The sequence below is a fragment of the Fragaria vesca genome, linkage group LG5, assembly GCF_000184155.1.
Source record: "Fragaria vesca subsp. vesca linkage group LG5, FraVesHawaii_1.0, whole genome shotgun sequence".
Classification (NCBI taxonomy): domain Eukaryota; kingdom Viridiplantae; phylum Streptophyta; class Magnoliopsida; order Rosales; family Rosaceae; genus Fragaria; species Fragaria vesca.
This window is the reverse complement of record NC_020495.1, coordinates 6,317,437-6,344,394: the sequence shown is the minus strand read 5'-3', so window position 1 is coordinate 6,344,394 and position 26,958 is coordinate 6,317,437. Positions and strand designations below refer to the sequence as shown.

At 36.8% G+C, this 26,958-nt stretch overlaps 4 protein-coding genes across 4 annotated transcripts; 2 read left to right on the top strand and 2 right to left on the bottom strand.

Annotated features, from left to right (window-relative positions):
* The first annotated feature begins 1,253 nt into the window (after positions 1-1,253).
* Positions 1,254-5,438, top strand: LOC101298227 (TMV resistance protein N-like). Its single transcript, XM_004300993.1, has 5 exons — positions 1,254-1,759; positions 2,063-3,167; positions 3,338-3,613; positions 3,722-5,158; positions 5,349-5,438. The coding sequence occupies exons 1-5, from the start codon at positions 1,254-1,256 to the stop codon at positions 5,436-5,438; spliced, it is 3,414 nt and encodes a 1,137-aa protein (XP_004301041.1).
* A 99-nt stretch (positions 5,439-5,537) lies between these two features.
* Positions 5,538-12,399, bottom strand: LOC101303705 (kelch domain-containing protein 4-like). The gene is made up of 20 exons (XM_004299142.1): positions 12,141-12,399; positions 11,781-11,867; positions 11,603-11,671; positions 11,364-11,496; positions 11,234-11,280; positions 11,054-11,140; positions 10,835-10,896; positions 10,632-10,674; positions 10,450-10,530; positions 10,252-10,368; positions 9,441-9,546; positions 9,075-9,138; positions 8,696-8,738; positions 8,341-8,541; positions 8,092-8,253; positions 7,455-7,592; positions 6,790-6,936; positions 6,498-6,584; positions 6,224-6,292; positions 5,538-6,113 (listed from the first exon to the last, which is right to left on the bottom strand). The coding sequence occupies exons 1-20, from the start codon at positions 12,270-12,272 to the stop codon at positions 6,027-6,029; spliced, it is 1,962 nt and encodes a 653-aa protein (XP_004299190.1). The 5' UTR covers positions 12,273-12,399; the 3' UTR covers positions 5,538-6,026.
* A 5,756-nt stretch (positions 12,400-18,155) lies between these two features.
* On the top strand, positions 18,156-19,796 carry LOC101297937 (adenine/guanine permease AZG2-like). The gene has a single exon (XM_004300992.1). The coding sequence runs from the start codon at positions 18,156-18,158 to the stop codon at positions 19,794-19,796; it is 1,641 nt and encodes a 546-aa protein (XP_004301040.1).
* A 698-nt stretch (positions 19,797-20,494) lies between these two features.
* LOC101297645 lies at positions 20,495-26,951 on the bottom strand. The gene is made up of 16 exons (XM_004300991.1): positions 26,934-26,951; positions 25,798-25,964; positions 24,519-25,449; positions 24,282-24,389; positions 24,087-24,164; positions 23,918-24,001; positions 23,756-23,833; positions 23,346-23,639; positions 23,081-23,227; positions 22,912-22,977; positions 22,690-22,767; positions 22,519-22,596; positions 22,143-22,421; positions 21,891-22,028; positions 21,228-21,391; positions 20,495-20,809 (listed from the first exon to the last, which is right to left on the bottom strand). The coding sequence occupies exons 2-16, from the start codon at positions 25,930-25,932 to the stop codon at positions 20,495-20,497; spliced, it is 2,973 nt and encodes a 990-aa protein (XP_004301039.1). The 5' UTR covers positions 25,933-25,964; positions 26,934-26,951.
* Positions 26,952-26,958: the final 7 nt, after the last annotated feature.

Below are 26,958 nucleotides of genomic sequence, written 5' to 3'. Positions count from 1 at the left end.
TTACGTTTCATGCACACAAAATGGATAAACCCTATATGTGCCGGAAGCATTTCAAAGTTTACAAAATTTGCACCTGCGCAGCAGAAGTGGCGACTCCAAAAACAAAGTCATTAGGGAAGTCGGTCCACTTCAGGTTCAATTCTTCAGGGTCTGATGCATTGGCGTGCAAGCCCTCATGAGCATCCACAGCGGCTGCAATATAACTTCAAAGTACTTGATCTTAGAGAACGCATGAGCAGAATGTAATTGCAACTGCTAAAAGTAATTACAAACCTTGTAAGAAATAGGAGATCAAAACAATGACACATATTATCCTTTGTGAAACCCTTAACCATGTTGGTGAGCACTCCATGCCCACCAGAAAGTTTAAACTCGATCTTGAATTAACTATCAGATATGATTGAAGTTTAAGCAAACGACGCTTAACTCTGGGTCCGAGGGTGAAGAGCTAGGCTCATCTTAGACAAGAATTTATAAGTTTCATCTTCTTAACAATAAACCCAGTAAACTAACTAACAGATAAACAATTTCTATGAACTAACCACTAGTTTTGATAGATCAACATGCAGTTATATTAGGAGGGATATCTATCAGTTCAAATACACATGCAGAAGCACTAGCTCTCACAGGTAAATATGTTGTTATGTTGGTCACTAGTTTCCAACCTAGCTACATCTCTTCCCTGTTTAATATTAGCAAAACTAATATTAGGTTTCGACAGTTAGAATCGAATCATACTACCCAAAGCACCCAAAAATTTATATATAACACAATTAAGCACTATAATCACCATGAAAAAAACACAAGCACTACAAGTCTACAATGACTACATGCATATGAATGAATAAGAATGACAAATCATCTCTCTATAGTAGTGATCTGTACATGGAAGCGTGGAACATGGAAATTTTCATGATATCGATGTTTCATCCAAGGAAAAGAATTTATAGAAAACGTGTTGGCCACGATGTCAAGTCTACAAAATGAAGCACAAAGTCTCCCTCCCTCCATCATTAGTCGGTTAATTAATATGAAATCCTCTATCATTAATCATTATCAACGTTATCTAATGCTCAATCATTAGTCATTATCACGTTATCTTCACCTTCGCTTCTTTTCTTGGTAGTTTCGCTTCATCTTATTTACTTCACAATGACGTTGATCGAAGTTCACAACACAAACTGTGATTATTGCAGTTGGGATCCCCTTCCTACCCTTCATTTCATCAGCAATCAAACAACAACACAGATTCAATGGCCACCCAACTGAGAGCTTCTTCCTCTTTCTCTTCTATTCCTTTTCCTACCGGTTCATACACATACGATGTGTTTCTAAGTTTCAGAGGCGAGGATACTCGCTACAATTTTACAGATCATTTGCACAAGTATTTGGTTCTCAACAGGATCAACACCTTCAAAGATGATGAGCTTACAAGAGGAGAGGAAATATCACAAGCACTTCTCCGAGCCATTGAAGGATCAAAGCTCTCTCTCATTGTGTTCTCCGAAAACTATGCATCGTCGAAGTGGTGTTTGGATGAACTAGTTCATATTCTTGACTGTAAAAGATCAAAGAACCAAATGGTTAGGCCAATCTTTTACAAAGTCGATCCCTCAGACGTTAGACACCAAAGAGGTAAATTTGGTGAGGCACTTGTGAGGTATGAACACAGATTCAAAAATGATATGGACAAGGTGTTAAGATGGAGATCAGCTCTTTCCGAAGCTGCAAACTTATCTGGATGGCATTTTTCTGGCGGGTACGTACATCATATGTATTTAACTTAATTTTACTAAGCTTGACGTTGTCTACTCTTATATTGGTGCATGATCAGTTTAAATTTGGAGGTGGTTCATATGATTTAGGGTTTAGGGGTCACTACTCTTGGTGGGTGTCTTTGCAATACTGCAAGCTTTTATAATCAAAATCTTCATTTCTACTGAAGAACAAAAAAAATACAATATTTGCTTCATTTTTAAAGTAGCAACTAGCAACTAGGAAGGTTTTTTTTTATTCATTTGATTTGTTGTTCATAGAACAATATTTCATTTCAATTCCACAGGTACGAGTCTGAGTTTATCGATAGAATTGTTGAAGAGATTTCGACACAAGTAAAAGAGCCTACCTATTTGGATATGCCGAAGTGCCAAGTTGGTCTAGATTCTAGAGTACAAGATATGCTTGAAATTTTAGATGTTGACAGAAGTGATGTACGCCTGGTGGGCATATGGGGAGCTGGTGGAATAGGAAAGACAACGATTGCTAAAGCTGTTTACAATAAAATTGGTCATAAATTTAAAGATAGCTGTTTTTTAGCAAATGTTAGAGAAGCTTCAGAGCCACATGGAGGTTTAGTCAACCTGCAAAACATTATTCTTTCTAAGATTAGTGTTTCTGGGAAAGAATTGATGGCAACTAATGTTTATGAAGGAAGCACATTATTGCGCGAAAGATTGAGACATAAAAGGATTCTGTTAGTTCTTGATGATGTGAATGAACTAGACCAGTTGAAGAAATTAGCAGGAACATCTGATTGGTTTCAATGCGGCAGTCGAGTTATCATAACAACAAGAGATAAGCATCTGTTGATTGCTCATCAAGTGAAGCCAATATATGAGGTCCATGAACTAGGTGATCATGAAGCTCATGAGCTCTTCAGATCATATGCCTTCAAGGACAATAGAAATTTGGATCACAATGAGACACTGTCTGTCAGTAGTATTGTTGAATATGCTAAAGGGCTTCCACTAGCACTGGAGGTTTTAGGTTCATGTTTATGTGATACATCTATATATAAATGGCAAGCTATGTTACATGGTTTTAAAAGAAATCCTCCTAAAGACATACAAGATGTTCTTATAATCAGTTATGATGGATTGCAAGAAACAGTACAAAAAGTTTTCCTTGACATTGCATGTTTCTTCAAAGGTTGGAATAGAACTGATGTGATACAAATACTAGAAGGTTGTGGCCTCATCAACCCCGAGCATAGTATCAAAGTTCTTGAAGAAAAGGCCCTCATATATGTTGGTACATATTTAAGCATGCATGATTTGCTAGAAGAAATGGGAAAGGAGATAGTTTATCGACAATCACCAAACGAGCCTGGTAATCGCAACAGATTGTGGTATCACGAAGATGTGCGCCAAGTTTTAACAGAAAACACTGTAAGTACTAAGTAGTATGCTGCATGCATATGCTATCAGCTCATGTGGTTTGATCCAACATCTGAAATAATTTGTATATATGGTTTTCTCTTTCAATTGTTGAAGATATTATACAGTTGCATTTGTTATATAGAATCTTGTTTTGCTAATACTATTGCCTTTTTGATTAGGGAACAAGTAAAATTGAAGGAATAATTGTAAAGCTGCCAACAATATATGAGATACACTTGAGTCCTAAATGCTTCAAAAAGATGAAAAATCTAAAAATTTTCATAAACGTCAATGGTCGGATTTGTGGAAAGGTTGATTATCTCCCCAGTGAGTTGAGGTTGCTTGACTGGCCTTTCTATCCGTCTCAATATTTGCCGTCCAACTTTACAATGAAGAATCTTGTTGAATTGAATATCTGTGAGAGTCCCATCTCATGTCTTGGGGAAGGATTCAAGGTATATATGTATAAACTATTTCAGCAATTTATTAATTCATTTTAGAAGCAAATGTATTAATTTCCTTAGACCTTACCTTTTGATTCTTCTTCTTCTTTGGTGTGACAGAGCTTGCCAAATCTGAAATCCTTAAATTTGGCAAAATGCGAATTCCTGACTAAAATCCCAGACCTGTCTGGTAGTCCAAATTTAGAGTGGCTTCACCTTGGTGGATGTTCAAGTTTAGATGAGATTCACCCTTCTATTGGACTCCTTGAGAAACTTGTTCACCTGTTTCTTCAAGGATGTTCTAAACTTGTGATGCTTCCCACAAAAGTTCACTGGAGATGTCTACAATTCATTTGTCTTGATGATTGCACAAGGCTGGAGAACTTCCCTGAAATTATGGGAGAGATGAAATACTTAAAAGACTTGAATCTATGGAACACTGCCATCAAAGAATTGCCTTCATCAATTGGACATTTGATTAATCTTGAAGAGTTGCATGTAATGGAATGTAGAAACTTCACAAACCTGCCTTGCAGCATTTATGAGTTGCAGAAGTTGAAGAAGGTTAAGTTGTATGACTGCCCCAAACTCAGAACACTCCCAAATAAGGTGGAATATGAATTCGATTTGTCACTTCCTTGGCTATGTGAGTTCACTGCAGGAGGATGCAGTTTATCAAATACTGATTTCCTAGCTTTCCTTGATTGTGCATCCACTTTGTATGAACTTGATTTATCAGGAAGCCCCATTGTGATTCTCTCCGAATGCATCAACAAGTTTGTCAACTTGTCAAGACTCAACTTGAGGGGCTGCATGAGGTTAGTAGAAATTCCAACTCTTCCATCAAGGATTGAATGGTTGTATCTGAGGGACTGCATATCATTGCAAAGAATTTCAAAGCTGTCGAACATTTTGGAGCGTAAAGAAACCCAAATGATCAAGGAGATGGACTTGACTAATTGCTGGAGACTGTGTGAAAATCTGGTTCAGATGGCAAACAAGGATAGTGATGATGATGATGAGTTGGAAGCTGATCTCTTCTCAAAACTCCTATCTTCCCAACAAGTCGGATTCACGATTAGATTTCCAGGAAGAGAGATTCCAAAGTGGTTCGGGTGTCAAATGGATTTCAAGGGCTTTCGACGGTTCGAGTTTCGTATTGAAATACTTGCAAACTTCAAATGGGAAAACACAGGATTGGCTTTGTGCGTTGTTGTTGATCAAAAGTTGCAAGACACTTGTGGTGTTTGCGCTTTTAAGGTCTATATTCACATCAATGAAGTAAGTGTTTCACGTCTGGGCACACAGAATGTTGTTTCAGAAGAGTCTGATCATGTGTGGCTGCATTACATACCCTTCCTTGATATGTGGCGATTTGGTTACGTCCGTCCAGTGCCACCTTTTACGTGTCTAGTCACTATTTTTCAGTGTAATCACTCTCAGGCGTCCTTCAAAACCTGTGGAGTACACCTTGTGATACCACCCCATGAAGACGTTTGCATGAAGCTATCCCATGCAGAGAACCTCAACAATGAATTTCCCTCCGACCTTTACCAGGTACTTTCGGCCATTTTTACTATTTCCTAATTCCTATACCAGTACAAATTTCTACTACTTTAAACGGAGGAGATAGTTTGGTTTCAAAGGGTTGCATCACAACAAATGTGTTTGTTCCTCGTTTTTGCTTCAGTAGTTTCAAAGGACTGAGTACATACTGACGTCCATCTGAACAAAAATGCTATTGCAGGACTACTGGGAAAATTATCGTCCCAAACAGAGGAGCGACTGCAGAGTGTTATATACTGATGATGCCCAACTGGAGAACGAAAAGGTGTAGTTAGTACTAGACTACTAGTGCAGCAAAGGTGTGTTTCATTTCAGTTTATCTAAATCTTGTGATTGGGATTGATTTCCTTTTGTATGTGTGTTAATTTTTGGCTGGAAGTTGTGAGATACTTTCATGCAAGCAAAAATCTTGAATCCATGTAAGTCATGTCAACTACGATCATAGATTTTGGTGCGACTTTGCAATCCAAAGCTTTGGACTGCCAGTGAGGCATTACAGTATGTTAATATAGCAAATAATGTCAGGTAAAGAGGTTTTGGACACTCAGCATCACAATTAGAAGTAAATCTATCCCTATAACGTTTTATTCTCGTTGAATAGTATTTAAGAAATCATTCAAGGTCTGACTTATATAGTTCTCCAGAAAAGTAGGGACAAAACAAGTATAACTCTGACTATATGTTTGTCGCCAAAACGTGCACACAACACGAATGATGATCCTAACCTTTGTGTATCATATTCTACAATAATATCAAAATACACTCTGATATAGCACAATGAGTATGCGTAAGACTTCATATAATTTTAGAACCAAAATTGTAAGAGACTGATTGACGTTTCTAAGATGAGTCTCAATACCTATCTTTTCTTGCCTCTCTTCCTAGCACTAGTACTGGTTTCAGTTTCTTGCTCTTCAGCTTTCTGCTCTGCCTCCAATATGGCCAACTGCAGCATAGACAGAATAAATTTAAATTAGGAAAGCACATTCAATCTACATGATTCCAGTTTCAGGAAAGCGCATGTATAAATCCTGAGACACATGACAAAAGATCTACCTCATCCAGAATTGGTTTAAGCTCTGAGTATCGAGCTTCAGCAAGATCAAAGCCATCCTTACGAAGCTCCTGTGATGCCAGACCAAATGATGTAAGCATGCACAAGAAAATAAATACCAATAAAGAATGAATATGCAGTTCCTTCTCCTCCATATATAGCCTATTAGTTTCTCCTTCATTTATCGATTCCTTGTTTTATCCATTACAAGTGGTCCGTCATAATATGATAAATATGTTAAATTATGGGTTTTTCATAGAAGAGGAAGCAACATACCTTTCCAGTGTGTTGAGTGTGTTCGTGGGCTGCCATTTGCCAGTACATATTTGTACGTTTGTAGAAATCTCGCAAAGATTCACCAGGCTTCATGTAAGAGATGTGCAAAGATTAGCTGAAATGTGATATGGTGTAGAGAAAACAGAACTAGAAACTAAAGCACAAGTAGAACATATAATTGTTGCACCGTTATACTTGTTATATGCCAACATGCTTTCAGTCCAAAATATCTTTTTCTTTAAAATAAAATTGCAGCTTGGATAGCAAGAAAGAAAAATAAAAATGTATGCACCGTTGGGGTTCTTTGCGAATCTGAAAGGCCAAGACTGGCTCTAATCTGCTCTATTCTGGCCCGTTTCTCTTTCCTCCGCAGAGTCTTTCCCCCACCCTTGATTAAAGCAACAGCTTCTCCCATTTGAAGTGTTCCACCTTTACCACTCTGCATACATTTAAGTGAAGTAAATCAACATAAATAGCTCGACATGTCACGCCCAAAAGTTGGGAACTGACATACATATACTTTATTTCCAAAAATTCAGAATCAAATAATGTTCAGCTAATTTTAGTACAGGCATGGCCAAATAAGATGGTAATGTCGCTTCTTATCATGAACTCCTCAACCAAAGTATGTAATAATCAAAATCAGACGTCTTCAACATATTTCAGACTATTCAGTTAAAAAGCTATTAAGTTGAATCAAACCGGACATGTAAAAACATTTTGATACTGTGTTCTTAGAAAAAAATATTAATAATATTAAAAAAATAAAAAATCCTTTGTCCCAAAGTCAAGTACGCTGTACAGAGAAGAAAAGAGTTTGCCAAGTTCTGAACAGAATAAATTCACATGTAAAAGGTCAAGATAGGTGTATGATCAATATTGAATGAATCACAGGATCTTGATGCATTTCACAAATAGAAAAAAAATAATAATAATAAAGTGCAGTAAATAAAGAACCTCTCCATCATTATCATCATCGGTCTCCTCATCTTCATCCTCATCTTCATCTTCATCTTCATCCCCGTCTTCATCCTCATCATCATCATCATCTTCATCTTCATCTTCAGAGGCCTCAACCCATTCAGATTGTGATGCCTGAGTACAGATAAAATCAGAGTCCAGGCTTGAAAAAATCTCAGTTTTCTCAATCTATTCACAAAAGGTTATTCAAAGACTAGTTTTCATGTGAACTTTCTAGGAAGCAAGAATATCAGCATATATCAATTTTCTCAGCATCCTAGAATCAAGAGAAGTCTCAGCATCAGCAACACCTAGTCATGCTTTAACCTAAAAGAGTGGTTAAAAGAAATTTTGATAAGTTCTGTTTTACCTTTCTTCATCTTTTACAAGATCAACTAAAGTCTATGGGGAAAGCAATAAATCAAAATGAAGAGCATAAACATAGTCACATTCTAAACAAATAAATGTGTACACACCCCCTTTAATCAGTTAAAAAGAAGTATGTAAGTTGTAGAATTCTGCAAGTTACAGTTGTTTAGGGATGATTCAGAATCTAGAAAAATAATAATAAGACAGGACCACTAGGCGAAGAATTAAGATAGTATGAGCTACGCAGGGTAAATGTGTCACAAACCGGTATGATGCACTTCCACTCATCAAGTTTGCTAAGATTAAGAGAATATAAGTCATCCAGTGTAATTTCTTGATCCTTGACCTCCATCATTCCCCCATAAACATATAATGTATCTCTTCCAACAACCATGCAGGAATTGATACGTCCACAGGGCTTCACTATCTGACAACATAACCAAGTTCATGAATCAAAAAGCCGAACTTTATTATTTAGGGAAGAAGAATCAATCCTAAATCTCATGTGACAAACCTCTGGTAAATCAGAATCATCAACATTCATGGCTGTAGCCAATTGCTGCGATATGCCATCAATTTTGCTCCCCGAGTCTCCTACTTCTTCATTGTATTCAGAATTCTCATCTTTGCCATTTTCTTTAGACTCCTCTTGTTCAGTTGTATCTACTTTATCGTCACCATCATTATTACGTTTTCGTCCAGAACTTTTTTTTACCTGCAAATGATCAAGTGTAGCGATATGTTATTGAACGAATGGATCAAACAAATAATTTCCATATTATTTATCAACAATGAAATATCAGTGGGACAAAACTTTTACACAACCATTGCACTCCATAAGTATCCTACAATAAAATTTACTCTCAAACCTTATCTTTTGTTGACTTCCCCTTCCGTAACTCCAACGGGTACCTATATTAAAGAGAAATTAAGATTCTCAAATGTGGAAAAAACTGGTTGCACTTAAGAATTCATTGCATATAACAAAATCAAACATCAATGAGAACGAGTGGAAAGTAATTAGGTTTGGAGGAGGACATCATGATCACACTGGAACATATATCTGTGCGAACAGCAAGATGCTAATTGGACTTTCAAAGAAAATAAATAGTGCACACAGCCAGAACTTAATTACAACCCTCTGAAAGAGTGAAAGTGAAGTCAGAATCGCTAACTGAGGGATGGACAATTATTATAATAACCTATAATTGTTTAAAAGAAAAGAGTCACAACCCTCGATGGGCTTACCAGCGATGGTTGTCTAATTGGAAGCCATAAAGTTCATCCAAGAATAAGCTCATCATTACATCACCTGCATGCATTTCAAAGAACAGGAAATAAATATACCAACCCTCCAAGAACCAGTCCTAGATTCAAGTCAGGACCCTAGTCACCCCACTGCCCAGCGAAAAGAGATTAGTATAACAAAGACCTCATTAGAATCATGACATCCAATTTCAATAGCTAAGACATTGACTGAATCAAACAAATAGAACTCAACCTAGTAGTTGGGCAAAGTAAAGAATTAATAACTTCTTTTCAGGGAAAATGATTCCCGTCCATTTTCTGATACTGGTGATATTAAATCAATTTACAGTTCACAAAAACACTAACCTTGAACTTCCATGTCCACTACACCCCCAAAGAGCAAAGCTCGCTTCTTATGAACACACATGGAAAACCCAGCACGAGGTCCAGGAGGCATCCCACTCTTTTTTACCTGTGCAAAGGAATCAATAGTAAGAACAACAGTACAAATGAGAGTCATTAAAAAGATGATCAATCAAGAAGCTGATCTATGCAAATACCAAAAAAAAAACAAGAAGAAGCTGATCTATGCCAGTTATGTACTCATAATAAAAAGAAAAATTCATGTAAATAATATAAATTTGGTTATCTAAACGAAAGATATCATACATTTAGGGGCATAAATATCATACTGAAAGTAACATTTAAGATTATTCCATGATAAAGTTTTCCTAATTATCAACCAACAAAATGACATGGCTTCTACAGATGCAATAAAACCTGTATGACTGTTATTCAATTCATAGGTAGTTTAATTTCTTTTATTTTATTTTCAGGTAAAAAAAGGGAAAATGCTTTTCATTTCTTCCAAATCACAATTCATAGAAGGAATCGTACATTAAAACTAGACGAACCATTAAGAAATCCAGACCTAACCACATGGCAAATACAATGGGAAGCATAAAACCTAGATACAAACACCCAGTTCCTAAGTACCAAGATCAAATTTCACCTAAAACGCAGTATAATGTGTGTTTTATTTATGAGCATCTTGAAGAACATCTCAGGATAAATGGATAAGTAAAACTTCAAATCAAAAAGTCATGTACTCTTCCATTTCTTGATTGATACATTGTAATAAAAGAAAAACAAGAAAACAGTGATGTGAAAGAAGAACCTTGTTCCATTCCCATGTCCTAGGATCAAGGGACCATAAGTCTGAATGAACAATTCCTTTCTCAGAGCTGGTTTTATCAGATGAAACTTCTTTGGCATAGCCACCATATAGAAAGATCTGTAATGTCAAAAGAGAACACATGGTTAAAGCTATTGAGAAAGTCAGTGCATCATATTATTAAGTTAATAAATCCCTCACTTCATCTTGGTAAACAAAAAATTGAAAGCCACTTCGTGCACTGGGCCACATAGCCCCAGGCCTAGGGGTTATTTCTTGCCACTGAAATGCAACATTGCACAAGAAGTATTAGAAATTAATAATTACACCCGATAAAAACTTATTAAGACTGGATTAACATGACAGAGAAAAGATATCTTTACCTTGAACAGGTCCAGGTCAAATACATAAAGATCATTATGGTACCTGCATATCGTAATAAAAAATAAAAAAACAACAACTAATCAGTAAATTAAGAGATAAATTTGCATGCTCATACAGTCTCCTTTGCTACTGAAAGCAGCAAAAATTCATGAGTTACATAAATAAGACATGTTAAAAATCTTTCATAAAAACCACCAACAACCTCACTTCTCTGAGAGTGTCATAAAAGCCGCCAAAAACAATAATCTTGTGCTTGTACAATACCTGTAACATAATCCATAATGTGTCACTATAGAAAACAATGAATAGAAATCAGGACTGGACTAAAGTTGTAAAGCGAATGTCTCAGCACACACAAAAACACACTAAAAGGTATATGGAAATTAAACCAACACATGTATGTAAAGCAGCCTGAATTTACCATTCGATGACCTGAACGTGGACTTGGACACCCTTTTAAGTTTAGCTGTTCCCATTGATTTGTTTTGAGATCCAACATCCAAAAGTCCTATAAGGGAAAACAAAAGAGATAACATTATATCACACCATTGAGGCCGATATATAGGATAAAGAGTCAAATACCAGTTCCAGAAGGGCTCACCTTATAGTGATGGAACCTCTCTTGGTTTGGGGAAGTAAATTCACCACCTAAGGACAAAACAGGTAATCATGTTCAAGAGGCAAATAGTGCACATGTGTTTGTATATATGAATGAAGTTTTGTTAGTATACCAAAGATGTAAAGATAGTTCTTCCAAGTGACAGCCTGGTGAGCGCTACGAGGGGGCGGACTATTGGGGCTCGAAATTAACTTCCATTCCTGCTTTTCAACGTCGTACCGGTAAAGATCCCCATACACAAACGTCTGCAGAAACACAAATTTATCATCACTCATGGTGAAAATCAAAGACAAAAGTCCAATTCCCTCAAATATAAAGCATATAATTTGTGTACCAATATCAAGACCTCACCTTATTACCATTGTAGAATTCACCCCCATAAAGGATCAACTCTGTCTCTTTCAAGGGATTGATGCTCAGCTACACAACAAGCAAGCACAAAAATCCGATATTTACAATGAGTAAAGTTACTCATAAAAATTAACACACATTCGACAGAATTGTCAACAAACACAGGTATGGGACTCACAGTGCAGTTGGACCGCGGAGACGGAGCAGGGACATTTTCCTCAACAAGAACCTCCTTCTTCTTGGCTTCCTCTTTTTGTATACTCATCTGTTAAAAAACCAAACACATTTGAAATTGACTACCATCTCAAACAATCAATCACTCACAACACATGATAAGAAGCAAGCAGCCTTCGTTTTTCAGTACAGAACACTCTTAAAATCCCAAAGATATAGTCTTTTATGTTTTATACACGACACAAAAACTAACGATTAATTTACAACAACGTAGTAACTGATGATCAAAACCTTAATTTCAACAAGCAGTTTCAGTTGTTGTCTAAATTAACAAGTAGACAGAAGAAGAGGGTGAAGAAATTACCAAAATGGCATCGATGTCGTCCTCGGGGGAGAGCTTCTTGGACTCTCGGCGAGCTCTCTTTTCCTCAGCTTTGGCTGTTTTCTTCTCCGTCTTCTCTTTTCCCTTTCCGGGCTTCTTCCCCTTCTTCCCCATATTTCTGGGTCACTCCAAAGCTTCAGCCTTTCAGACTCTTTTTCTTCTTCTTCTTCAGAGTTGAGAGAGTTCAGAGACTTGAGAGAAAATCGGCGCGGGCAACAGGGATGACACTGCCGCAATGTGTTTGCTTTCGATGGAACGTCGTTTTTGTTTCATAGTTGTCGTTTTTTTGCTCTGGGCAAACCATACCAGACGCAAGGCCCAGCGTGTAAATTGGGCCACACACCAGATGAGTTTGGACCAGTGTTCCCAAACACCAGTTTTGGCTTTTCTGTGTTTTTTTTTTTTTTCCTGTTCTTCTTTTTCGAGTTAAGGAATATCGGAGGCTGCAAGATGTAGATTTCATATTAAAACCAAAAAACGGTTGTATTTATTTTTGATAATATATCGTTGTGTAGTTTCGATCTTTTGGATATCCAGTTTTTTTTAGTTTCTCTAGCATATATCTTGTATAATTGCGTTTGTGTCTCTTTTTTTTTCCTAATTTGACGAGTGACATGCATGGAATCTCAAAAGTAACATGACATATAAAAGTAACATGGACCTATGTGCACATATGTCTTCCTCTCACATAATATTGCATTTGTTTGTAGGTTATTGAAAAATGTATGTCTAAGCAAAATTTAAAAAAAAAAAAAAAAAATACGCATCAGTAGATTCTAATGAATGAAAGAGTGATACAAAAGAAACACTGATACAAAATCATTTGCAATGTCAACTTATTAGACTAACATTTTAGAAGGATGCTCCAACCCATTGTCAACGTCAGGCCGATTAATCAGTTCTCACATGGAATGTAACTGGTCTCATCTTACAACTACTATTTATATCTACAAAAATGCAGTCGTATATATAAATATGTGAATTTCAGAATATTGGTGCGAGAGCCGTTCAGAATCTTAGCTAGTTAGTAACCAAGATAATGATTAATTCATCAAATAATGCATATACAACACTAGAGATCGTGATAGATTCTCTGAGCAATTCAATTACGAGCTAGTTTGTTTTGACTAGCTCCTTCGTTTATCGATCTTTTGGTTTGAGCAAGCTAGCTAGCAAGGAAATGCAGTACTTGTACATGCAAAACGCTCTCTCTCTCTCTCTCTCTCTCTCTCTCTCTCTCTCCCTAAAACCCTAAACCCCGCAAAACGTACTAAAAACACCCTAAATCAATACTCGAACAAAAACCCTAATTGTCATCGATCAACCTTGCGGATGATCTCTTCTCTTTCCTCTCCGATCACTGCAGCCTTGTTTTGGATTGGATTTTGAATTGGAAGCCTAATATCATATATGAACATCAATTAGTTAGGGACTGTAAGAGGTGATTGAGGTGGGAGAGTTTGTAGTCTCCCAGTACAGGAAGGAGTCCGGGAAAGATATCTTCTCCCAGAGGATCATGACTCAGAAAGGACGAGTACCGGAAACTGAACTTAAGAATCCGGTTTCATTCCTGCTTATCATGCATTAAGGCCAGCAAGTTCAGGCAATTCTTTCCTTTCTATTCAGTCCTCGATCTCGGAAAATGCTTTCAGTGCTCAAGAAATAACAAACTAGGTAGCTAGCTACCATTTGGCGTATATATAATTTGTCACTTGCATATATGAATTCTGAAATCAGATCGATCTTCGATCATGTAGTGGTGACCATTGATATATATAGTTGGGTGCAGTGAAAGAAACATTATTAATTTAGCTACTTTCAAATATATATATATATATATATATAGACATATATATATAGACACACAGTATAAATTCTGATTCTCTGCTAATGATGATGATCCACCAAGGCTACAAATGCAGTAAAACCTGCACAATAGTACTGCTAGTTTATTCAAAAGTAGTATACTGCCAAACTGTGGCACTAATATTCTTGTTTAGGTCTTATAGATCTTCACTTTAATTCATCTCCTTTTGTCTCTCAAAAGGAGAACCCACTGCCATCTCAAGTTTCGACCTCGCATTATAAAAGTTTCAATTTTTGCGCTTGGATTGAAATATTTTGACTATGTCTGTACATGAATGTGAATATATATTTTGATCGAGCATCACCAGGTCGATAGAGAAATAGCTTTTCTGTTTCTATCAGCTAACTTGTGACTGTGGTTGATCAACTATCTGTCATCATCCCCTGCATGCATAGGATCAGGGATCGATGTAATTCCGATCACCGGCCAAATGCTATGCTCTTGGTTAAAAAGAAAAAATATATGCCAAACTATTTACTCTAATTAGGAAGTTTTAGGAGGCCGGACTTCGATCTCTCATATCCTCTCCCATACAATTAAGAAGATCCCGATCATCAAAAGAATATCCCACTGCTATTTCGAGTTTCAACCTGCTAGCTGCATTATAAAATGCTCAGTTTTTATCTGCGCATGCGATTTATAAAGTATATAGTGCTGCTTGCTTAATTGCATAAATCTATTTTGGTACGTATTCTATTTTAGTCGCCCTCGATCAGATTAAAGAATCAGACACTACGAATATATAATAGAGATCGCTAGCTCTTTTGTTACTGTAAGTGCAGGCCATGCCAGTAGAGTCATATTTAGCTCTTTTGATACGTATTAATTATTAGTTCATGATATTAGGAACTAATACAAGTTTTGGATACTCAACCAATACTTCAAGATTAATTAGGTGAACTCCATGCCAAGAACCATTATACGAATCTCCTTAGTTCATTTCATAAATAATTAACTATTGATGAGAAGTTTTCTAATTAAGCAATAATCTTGAGTAATTCTGCATTGATATTTTAGCTCGATTGCTTAATTACTAAAAGGTTAGCTTTTTTTCTATTTTCTTTGAACTTGAGTAGACCAACTAGGGATATCTCTTTTGAACTAGTGGACAACTAGTGACACTGGCTTTGTACCTCTTATAAATTATTGTTCTACATTTGTTTAATTGCATGCGTTTAACACTTCTTTTAATGTATGTATACTTTTAATATTAAATTGAAAAAGAAAAACAATTCATTATTTCATTGTCTACATTTTAAGGGCAATTCCCCTTAATTTGTTACTTGATTTTGTTGTAGTTCTTAATATACGTCAGAATGTTTGGTGCATATATATGTGTATATTTCACTAAAATTCCATGACTAATCCAACATTACGTCCAAATATCTGTTTAATTAAGAGTTAGGATCGGAACCCAACATCAGAGGTCCACAAAAGACGTACTCAAAGATTCCACCAGGAGATTTAAAATTACAGACTTGTAGTATAGACATGTATTCAGATCTTTCAAAGATTTTGATTTTGGAATTGATCGTATGCACAGAGTGTTATTAATTCTCACCAGATAAACTACAATCTGATGGAAATGGAACAACTGAATCGAAATTTATCATATATATTTTTCCAGGGCCTAAGATTTTGATTTTGTATGGACATTTGCTGGATTTCGCCTGCAAGATCACTACATTTTTGGATTTGGATGGTCATCAAGAATATGATCGAGGATCTTAGCCACGTCCAATGTGATTGATTAAGGTTCTGTTATTGTTTCTTAGATATGTAATTAAGAATTATCCAAAAGAAAAAGATATATAATTAACTTAATTAAGTGATTTAAGTCATATATTATTCATGCATGCTATATTTCCTTCCTGCTTTCCAATTAAGGAATCTATAGGGAGTTTGTTCATATTCATTTGTCATCATGCTTCTAATTCCTCAAGTTTTTGAGGTGCCTAAACTTGATTGGTTGACAAGTCACAGAATAAGAGTATGAAACACATATATAACACAAAATAATTGAGAGTTAAAAAAATGCAAGTGTTTATTAGGTAAGCCACCATTCTAACTTTTTGTAGTTGCTTATGTACTAATTATCAAATCCATTTCTTGAAAGATCAAGCTGTCTTTGTTGGCTGGAGTTCTTATAATTAAACTTTACGTTAAACCACGACATTTCACAATAGAAATTCTCCTATAAAATATATTTAAATCGGGTTGTTGATTAACTTTTATGTCAACTATGGATATAACCTTGCTATAGCAATAGGATACGGCCTCTCCATAATATGTAAACCTTAAATCCAAACAACATAAATCAAAACAGAAAAAATAGATTTACTGGCATCGATCACAAAAGAGTAATGCTAGATGAACCATCTTTTGGTGAACCACCTAGAATCCACTTTAGGTGGCAGCTGATGTGGCATAACCATGTCATCAACCAAAATTTATAGTTTTTTGAATATCTATTTTACTTAAATATGAAAATTCTTTTTATTTTTTACTTTCTTGAATTTATCAAATCTTTTAAATCCTACTTTTTTGCTTCCTGATGTTATGTGCGCAACGACTTCATCAGTTGACATTGTTCTCCTCTCATCCCTTCTCACTTCCTTGGTTCCTCCCGATCAATTTATCATCAACACCTTCTCAATCTTACTTTGTTTTCCTTGCAAGCGTCGTTCACAAAAATTCTGTCATGCATTTTTGAGTTTGAAATCACAAATATCATATTTGGAATTAGGGTTTAGGGGGAGGAATTTGATTTATAATTGATGCATGCCGTCATTCAAAAATCTTTCATCTCCATTCCATGCTTACTTATTGATATTATCTATTGATAAGAGAGATGTTCAATTGAAGAGGAGGTGATAGCTACGGTTAAGACTTGAGTGGTTGAGGCTTGAATTGAGAGGATAGAGGAGAAGAAGAGATCGAGGGAGAAAAGAACGTCTGGTGAAGACATTAAGAATGTAAAGCAAAATAATAGGATTCAAAATATTGTTGGAGTTGAAATGGCTTTGTGCTCTTTAATTCAGTTGTACAAAGCTGAAGTTCCTGAAAAAATTAAATTGTTCCTCCATCGAGTCTACCTCCAATCAAGATGGATTTTGATTTTAGGGTTTTTGATGTTATAATGCCCTTGGTCAAAGTTCCCCAATATCACACAATTATATTAACCCCAGTTGCAGCAAATATCGTTAGTGGGAAGGATGCAGTTGTGGCTCATAGAGATCTTTCCGTAGACATTGTCCTTCATACTATGCATTTACTCTTATTTTATATGATCTTTAATATTGATTCAAGAAAATAAAAAAGAATTTTCATATATAAGTAAGATAGATATTCAAGAAACAAGAAATTTTGTTTGATGAAATGGTTATGCCACATGAGTTGCCACCTAAGGTGGGTTCTAGGTGGTTCATCAAAATGTGGTTCATCTAACATTACTCATCACAAAAATATATATCAAATTAATCTCATAATTAGGTTATCACAATATTCAAATCAGACCAAAAGATAAGGAATTGCATATGTATCAAGTGTGTAAATCGTTACGCACTAACACGACTGTCGCAATATGTATCAAATATATTAATCTTTGAGCACTAGCAGTAAGTTTTCATGCATATATATATATATATATATATATGTTGTAAGAAAGAGTACATATTCTATGTATAGTATCATGTACGTATGTGAAACCATCACACATGCAATCAATAACCTCGGTTGAGACGTTGAGTATCCACTAAGCATATATAGTCTTTGTTAATCTTGCTAATACAAAGCTAGTTTTCCGATACATATATTACTAGGATTACCGTACCCTATTTCCAGATGAATCTGTATTTTTCTTTTTACCTAATGATGATTTATTACTATTGTAACGCCTACATGCAATTTCTAATTTTTGTCAATGCCTACATGCAATTCTTAAACACAGTTTTCTGTACTTTCCAGTAGTCTTCACGATACCATTTCACCATTTGTCCATAATCTAAGAAGATTCCCTTTCTCCAACCCTCGAGCTTATATATATTTAAGTCTAACCACCGCCCTCACAAAACACACACATTCACACCCAAAGAAATATCAGAGAGAGAGAGAAACAAAGAGAATTTCAGATGGGGGGAGAGCTCTGTAGTGCAGGAATGGGAAACGGGTTGCTCGCAAGGATAGGGAAGACATGGCGAAAAGGCGAGAAACGACTAAACGACACCGTGGAGAGGAGCAGAGTCGGCATATACTTCAAGCTGGAAGCAAGGAAGAGCTGCTTTACCAAAGAGCTACGTGCTGGTCTGGCCACTTTCCTCACCATGGCTTACATCATCACCGTCAACGCCACCATCATCGCCGACTCGGGCGGCACGTGCTCCATCTCCGACTGCTCCGTTCCGGCAAACCAAACAGCTGCCGGCCCGGACTGCATGTTGCAGCCAAATCCAGGTTACGAAGCTTGTCTAGCAAACATCAAGAGTGACCTTATTGTTGGTACTGTTTTATCATCCATGATAGGGTCAATCGCCATGGGAGTTTTGGCAAATTTGCCCTTGGGCTTGGCCCCGGGTATGGGCTCAAATGCCTACTTGGCCTACAATTTAGTGGGCTTTCATGGCAGTGGGCCCATCAAGTACCAAACTGCCCTAGCTGTGGTTCTTGTTGAGGGATGTGCTTTTCTTGCTATATCTGCTCTTGGTCTTAGAGAAAAGGTTGCCAAGCTCTTTCCCCGCTCGGTTCGACTCGCTTGCGCAGCCGGAATCGGGCTTTTCATTGCATTTGTGGGCCTTCAAATCCACCAGGGTGTGGGCCTAGTCGGCCCAGATCCATCCACATTGGTCACCATCACAGCTTGTGCCAATACAGACCTGGTCACTGGTCAATGCCTAGGAGGGAAAATGCACAGCTCCAAGTTTTGGCTGGCCTCTGCTGGCTTTTTGATTACATCTTATGGCCTAATGAAGAATGTCAAGGGCAGCATGATATATGGTATTGTATTTATAACACTAATCTCATGGTTTAGGGACACAAGTGTGACAGTCTTTCCTAACACACCACTTGGTGACACAAATTACTTGTATTTCAAGAAAGTGGTGGATTTTCACACCATCAAATCCACAGCTGGTGCTATCAGCTTTAGTAACTTCAACACATCAGAGGTTTGGGTGGCTTTGGTAACATTGCTCTATGTTGATGTGCTCGCCACCACAGGCACATTGTTCACCATGGCAGAAATGGGAGGGTTTGTGAATGACAAAGGTGGCTTTGAAGGTGAGTACTTAGCTTACCTCGTCGACGCTGGATCCACCGTTGTTGGGTCTGCACTGGGAATGTCTCCCATTGCAACATATGTGGAGTCATCAGCTGGGTTGAGAGAAGGAGGCCGAACTGGGTTAACGGCGGTGACAGTTGGTTTCTGTTTCTTTCTGTCACTGTTTTTCATTCCCCTATTATCTAGTGTGCCTCCTTGGGCTATAGGACCTTCACTTGTAATGGTTGGGGTGATGATGATGAGAGTTGTGAAGGACATAAATTGGGGAGATATGAAAGAGGCTGTGCCTGCATTCATTACCATGCTTCTCATGCCTCTCACATATTCCATAGCAAATGGGATCATAGGTGGGATTGGACTCTACATTGCTCTTAGTCTATATGACCATTTGGTGGTGTTGCTGAAATGGTTGGTTGAGATGAGAAGAAGGGTTGTCCAAGAACACAATCAAGTGTCTGCTACTGCTGGTGTAGAGTTATCAAATGAAATAATCTGAAGCTATATACGGTTGTAAGGTAAATTTTATTTTGATGTAGTAAAAAGTAAATGCAACCCCCACCTTTTTCAATGTTGGTTCATATTCCATTTTCATTGAAGAAACTAGCAACATACATAAAATTTTGATATTAAACGTGATTGATTGTTAGACCAGGGAGGATCAGACTTGAGATCTTATATAATTTGAGGACTAGAGGCTTAAGAATGAAAGAATATTTCTGTTCCCATATCTTGTAAGCTGAAATTAAGGAAAAGAAACCTGTTGATTCCTAAAAGAGTAGACACTGAAAACTTTTCAGCCTCTTTTGCTTTCATTTTCTCTCCTGGAAAATTGTAAGAATTTCAATCTGCAAACTGAAATGGACCAGATAGAGCAAGTTGTGCACATGATCAACAGCCAATATAGATAACCAGCAGTTACATCATGATTAATTCATGGACCAATTAGTACCAAAGATCCAAAACTACTGTCAAAGCACGTACGCAGAAGTAATAATCAACCGATATAGAATTCACAAACTCTAGTTTCACAGCCTTGCATGACAGACCGGTTTCATAGCCTTGTACATACAGATAATAGATTGTTAATGATGGTTAAAGCGCGGGTTTATGAAGCTCTACAAAAGACTGATGCGTAAGATGGTTCATAAGCTGTGTTTGAACAGCTCTACACAAAAGATTGATGGACAGGCAGCTTTATGACAGGTTGATTAAAGGCTGCTGCTCCCACTCTTCATAGAATTCCATATCATCTCTCATCTTTACTACGTTCACAGAACATATGCCTTTAGTTTGATCTATGACCGCAATGGTACATCGATCTCCTTTTTCAATATTATTTGCCATGCTGAAAGCTTCCCACCCATTTGCCAAAGTTCTGAAGAAAAATTTCTGAATGTAGAGAACTGGCCACAATCTGTTATCGGGACCTTGAAGATAAACTACCCTCCTATCCATTTTAGACCTTCCGTTCGTGGCTTTCAAGGATACTGGCAAGCTCTTTGGCAACTCCTGCACAAGTATCAATCGGACGGGAAAGAGATTACGAAATCAAAAGAATGATTACTCTGAGTTGATTTATAGAAAGATTATGCTATACTAACAGAAGAGGTGATGTCATGCAAGCATGTTCTGTCCAATAAGAATTTTCTATAGAAGCATATAGATACACCCTTCTCACATATGAACACACAGACAAGCACATATTCACAATATGGTGGTAGCTTAGTGATCATGTTAAATTATCAGATCACCCTATTCACTAATGAAGTGACAGCATTTAGAAAGAACAAACTCGAAACAAATGCAAGAAGTGAAGGAGGGCAACACGATAGCACTAACAAATTACACATGTGAAACCAGACTAGAATTCAGTTGTAGCAATGCGGATGAGAAGAGACATAATTAATAAGGCGATTAAATATCATACGAGATAAGATTGACGGTCTGTTGCCAAACAGGAAATCGTGAAACTTGGGAAGGTTGCAACTGCATCTTCAACAGGTTCAGATTTTACCACGGGAAGAGTGGTCTCATTTTCTCTGGCAAAATTACTCTGGCTCTGCAACTTGTTAGAAATCTTCGATGGTTGTGCTGCATTGTAGATAATTCAGATTTTCAGACACCCAAAGCAAGGCAAAATAATGCATTCATGTACATCAGATTAAACAGAGTTTTCTTTAGATTATTAAAAAAAAAAACCAAAGTTTCTTAGAAAAGTTACGTAAAAATAACATTATAGCATCAACTTTTCGAATAATATCCTGATGGCATGGATCTAAACTGAAGTTTATAAACTCCCTTTTCATAAACACCCTTTTCGAATAATTAAGAAAAATGTGCACTAATACTTGCCAAAAACCGAAAAGTGCTAAAAAATAATGGAATGATATCCTGATGGCATGGATCTAAAATGAAGTTTATAAACTCCCTTTTTTCATTATCTTTGACGTTTTTGCTGTTCACCAATCAATTTTTTTGATTGTACATTAGATAATTGATAATTAAGAAAAATGTGCACTAATACTTGCCAAAAACCGAAGAGTGATAAAAAATAATGGAGTGATATAAAGAAGGCAAAAGGAAGTCAAACCTGAATAATCTTGGGATCCAAAAGGAACCGGAACTTCAAACACCTTTGAAACTCCAGTAAATCTCTTTTGTTGGCAGCTGTCATCAATTACAACGTTTTCCTTTTGGGATACAGCCACCTGAACATTGCCTGAAATGACTACATAACAAACAAAATGACTGATCATTAAAAACACATTGCATACAAGAAGTACATAAAAAAAAAAGAACCAGAATGAACATCTTGAGAGCATCCAAGTAGATTATCTCTTGCCTGATCTATCAGCAGTCTTGAGTTTGTTTAAACCTTCATTTGAAATCTTAGCAATGCTTGTTGTATCTTCTTCAACATTTACAGGACATATTGGGTTGAGATGACAAGAGGTCTGGTTGGTGTGTGGTACTTCATCAGAAGTTGATACCTTTCGGACCTTAACATCAGAATAATTACTTTCCTCAGTCCTTTCAAGGTCAGATGCATCTGAAGAAGCTGTTCTTATTTTAGTATCAGCACGCTTTCTGTATGACCTATTGAAACTCATTAATGATTCCCCTGCATTTGGTAGCTTGTAGTCAGTTCAGAGTTGCCCAAAGCAAAACACACAAAACATGGTTTTGATTTGAAGGGTAATGTAGAAATGAAATTATACTCTCTCTTTCTGGAATGGTCTCCTGACAGCTTGGATCTAAAGTCACTTCAGCAGACCCATCTTCAATGATGATTGTTTCTGTTCAAGAAATCAATCGTTTTACTAGAGAAATTAATGGTTGCATTGCAGGGAATTCAGAGTTTGAAGACAAATGCGGAAACATAAATATACCCTTTATTTCTGGAATGACCTCCTGACTGCATGGTTCTAAAGTCACCTCAACAGTCTCGCTTTCAATGATGATCGTATCTGTTTAAGAAATCAATCATTTTTATTCAGAGAAATCAACGTTGAATTGCAGATAATTTCTAATTTGAGAAGCCAACAACAAAACAGATTCATGCATCCATATACATGAATACAAACAAGGGTTATGTAGAAATAATATCATACCCTTTCTTTGTGGAATGGCCTCTTGACAAGTCGCCTCAAGAGACTCTTTCTCGTTGATGATCGTATCTGTTGAAAAATCAATCCTATTGTTAGAGATATCACCCACGATATATCACTATATGCCAATTAGAAAATACAGGAAAACATAAAGCGCGGTAGGGAAACCAACCGTAGAGATTTTGGCTTTCAAAAGTAATGGGATCATGAATTGACTCTGAAATTCCAGTCAATTCCTTGTTGTCTCTTGGGACGCTGTCATCCATCAAATTAGGTTCCATCTGTACTAGTGTCACCTGATCATTGCTTAATAATAATTCTGACAAAACAAAAACAAACAAGATGAAGATGCAGAGGCTAAAGAATGATAGACATTATAAACTCAGGCTAAAACAAATGGAAATCAAATAGGATCATGTAAGTTCACTGCAACTTGCCTGATCCATCAGCATTCTGGCATTCTTTTGTTGGTTTCTTTGAATTATCAGAGGTGGGCTTTGAAGTATCAGTGATGGTCTCTCCATTTTCTTCAGGAGTTTGGGAGTGTGTTGGGAAGGGATGCCCAGAGGTCTCAGTGCATGAATCTTTATCAGACGGTACTTTATTGACCTTGGCTTCAGACTTGTTATGTTCCTCAGTCCTTTCAAACTCAGCTTGATCTGAAGGAATATCTCTTCGTTGGCTATTAGAACTCTGATTATCCACCTTGGCTGAAACATCTGGTGATTCCTCTGCATTTAGTTGCACAGTAGTTGGTTCAGAGTTTGAAATAGACCGCAGCAAAATACACTCTCAAATACAAACAGAGCTGTCATGAAGAAGCTAACGTAAAGAAAAATATCTGCACCTTTTTCAATGACCTGCTTTCTGCATTCATCTGAAGTTAAGTCCACAATAACATTTTCAATGGCTCTTGTAGTTTCATCTGTTCCATGAACAATTTTTATTTATTTTTGAAAGAGATTCACATAAGATATTTTAAAATAAACGTCTAAGAATGACTTTATACCCTTTCTTTCTGGAATGACCTCCTGACTGCATGGATCTGAACTAAACTCCTTAAACTCTTTTTCAGTAATGATCATCGCATCATCTGTTAAAGCAAATTTTTGTTCAGAGTGACACATAATATACTTCAAAGTACGCTTTTAGATCATATAAGAACATTATACCATTACTTTCTGGAATGACCTCCTTACTGCATGGATGTGAAGTCAACTCCAAAGGCTCAATTTCAATGACCTCCATCGCTGTATCTGTCCAATAAACAAAATAAACTTTAAGATCACACTTCCGCATTAAATATACTGGAATTATAGAATGGGTAAATGAATATACACAACCATTTTGGGAGGCGGAAGTAATGGGAATACCACAAGACTTTGAAATTCCACTAATTGTAATATTCTTGTTGGCACTTTGACAAGTGTCATCCATCAAATCATTTTCTTGTCCTGATACAGCTACCTGATGATCATTACCTGATAATAAATATAAGAACACAAAATATAGAAGATGAGATACTGAGCATGAAGCTTAAAATTTATAATACAGCAAACACAACATCAAAAGACAGCACATAGAAAAACACATAGGATATTTTCTCTTGCCTGATGCATTAGCAGAATGGCATTTCTGGGCTGCTATAATCAAAGTACCAGAGAAGATATCATTTTGTTGATTGTTATCAGGAAGAGTTGGAAATAGATGTCCCGAGGTCACATTGGTGGATGAATCTTTATCAGACAGGGATGCCCCCTTTACCTTGGATTCAGAATAGTTATTTTTCTCAGTCCTTTCAAGCTCAGCAGCATCCAAAGGAATTACTCTATTCGGTACCTCTTTAGCCACTGGGATTTTTACCGAGTCAGCTTCACTTCTCAATTTGAGTGATAAATCAGCACAATATGAATGTGTTTCATTCACTACAGAAACTTTAGTTCCATCACTGCCACAGGTTCTTATCTTTTTGAACGATTCAACACTAGACAAATCGAGAATATGGGCTCTGTTCTCTTCTGGTTGGTTTCCATAATCTCTTTTCATCATACATGACATGTCTTCAGCAAATTCTGCTTTGCGCTTGCCCTTTGACCTCTCATTATCATCATCATGAGTTGAAGCATATTCTGTGATAATCAGAGGCTTGTTCATGCCATTCAGTTCATTCAAGCATTTACTTATTTCTGCATCTGGACCAGCAAAGGTGACTAAACCGGATTTGCTCGCTGTACTTTTAACAAATGTGTGGCACTGATCCCTATTTATGTTGTGCTGATGTATGGTTTCGAAAAGATTCAGTTCACACCCAGAATTGTCATAAATCTTAACAGTAAAATGTGATCCCACAACGTAATTGAAGACCAGAAAATCTCCTACTTGCAAGTCATGGTCTAATGCAAAAGCATTCCATCCTTGTTGAAAGGCCAAGGAACCATTAACAGTAGATATTGCAACGTTCCACCGCTGTCTGGTTAAATCTTCAAGAAAAGTTTTCCGATCAGACAATAACACAATGCGAGCCACTTTTGGAGGCAACTCCTGCATTGATATGGCATGGTTACAGCTGATAATCTCATAACTGAAGTAACATGATAGTGCTTTTAAATTTATAGTTATCATAGTTATAAGAGTAAACACTATAATAACATTAAGAAAAACAACTTCCTAGTGAGGTATTTTCCCCTTAAAAAAGAAAATAACAAAATAGCATATCAATTTGAAGCCACTAACTTGCAACTCTAAGAAACATATGGCACAGATTGAGTGAGTGAGTGAATGTGTGTGTCCGCATTAAAGCAGATACAAATGGAACAGATTAGCATCTATGGGCAGGAGGGGGGAGGGGGGGGGGGGGGGGGGTGGGGGGGGGAAAGAGATTTATCATACCATAAATTTAGAAAACTGTTTTCCAATCATGATTTTGAAAAAAGAGTTGGCAATATGGGAACCGCTTTTCTTTTTCCCATGAGCCAGCTGGCACCTGTGAGTGCATTCTGCACAAGCTTCAAACTCGTGAGCCATTTCTTCGTGCGCTCAGTTGGATATTGTAACCCCTAAAAGGAAAAAAAATAGATAAAGGGACAAATATATTTTAGTGACACAATAATGTGTTCCAAAAAGGCGAAAGGAAAGCACAATCTGAAAGAGCTCAGAATGATGTAAGATAAATTAAGGAAAACACAACCATTACTCTGCTGATAATATAATCAGTTCGGCTTCTGAAAGGACCAAGCTAATATGATCAAGACAATGACTATCCATGCAAATTCTATGCTAATAGATCACAGGTAAGATTAACTTAATCAACGCTCTATGAAAATGGCATGAGAAAGCATGTCTAAGTGCTTAGGAATATCTAAGCATATCAGGGAAGCACATTCCATCGCCATACACCATCCATATCTACTGAACCAGGCACAAGACTCTGGACTCTGTTGCTATCATTCATATTGCAGAAGACAAATTTCTGTGCACTAAAATCATGAATTAAGTCTGAAGATTCTGATCAAATGAATTAGTTCCCTAATTTTACACGCATCTGAGTTTCTTTGTAGACCCAACAGGCCAACATAGAACACAACTGGACAAATGTGGTTCGACCCAACTTGAATAACCACATAGCATTTAGCTGAACTTAAATATCTATATATGTGCGAAATTATCCCAAATTCTTTTGTTTATTTTGGTTAGCTTTTAACGCCAATAAAATAATGGAGAGTAGTTCTACAAAAACTACACAAAACAGATTATTCAAAGAATCTTCACTCTCCATGAGCACAAAATTTGGAAATCAGACAAGATGGAAGCTTCTTATACAACGGAAACAAAAGAAGGCACTCAAAGCAGCTTTCTTTCACTTAAAAACAACAACTTTGTACCAAAACCCATAAAAAAAAAAGGATTCTTTCTGTGAAAAAGTGAAGAAACCCACAACACTAGTCCTCAAAGCACTAAACTTTACTAAAAAGAAGCAATCTTTCACGAAAAACAAACAAAAACTTATGAGGGAAGAGGCTTACCACCAGAAACTCTTGGATCTTCAAGTGA

Bases quoted from the DNA above. Each gene is read 5' to 3' on its own strand.
- LOC101298227 (XM_004300993.1), top strand. From the start codon at position 1,254: ATGGCCACCCAACTGAGAGCTTCTTCCTCTTTCTCTTCTATTCCTTTT. The intron at 1,760-2,062 runs GTACGTACATCA...TCAATTCCACAG, and splicing joins GGATGGCATTTTTCTGGCGG to GTACGAGTCTGAGTTTATCG. The intron at 5,159-5,348 runs GTACTTTCGGCC...ATGCTATTGCAG, and splicing joins TTCCCTCCGACCTTTACCAG to GACTACTGGGAAAATTATCG.
- LOC101303705 (XM_004299142.1), bottom strand. From the start codon at position 12,272: ATGGGGAAGAAGGGGAAGAAGCCCGGAAAGGGAAAAGAGAAGACGGAG. The intron at 8,254-8,340 runs GTTTGTCACATG...TTATGTTGTCAG, and splicing joins ATGATTCTGATTTACCAGAG to ATAGTGAAGCCCTGTGGACG. The intron at 6,114-6,223 runs GTAGATCTTTTG...TCTATGCTGCAG, and splicing joins TTAAACCAATTCTGGATGAG to TTGGCCATATTGGAGGCAGA.
- LOC101297937 (XM_004300992.1), top strand. From the start codon at position 18,156: ATGGGGGGAGAGCTCTGTAGTGCAGGAATGGGAAACGGGTTGCTCGCA.
- LOC101297645 (XM_004300991.1), bottom strand. From the start codon at position 25,932: ATGGCTCACGAGTTTGAAGCTTGTGCAGAATGCACTCACAGGTGCCAG. The intron at 22,422-22,518 runs GTATAATTTCAT...TACCAAATGCAG, and splicing joins GACCATTCCAGAAAGAGAGA to GGGAATCATTAATGAGTTTC. The intron at 22,029-22,142 runs GCAAGAGATAAT...TTTGTTATGTAG, and splicing joins CAAGACTGCTGATAGATCAG to TCATTTCAGGCAATGTTCAG.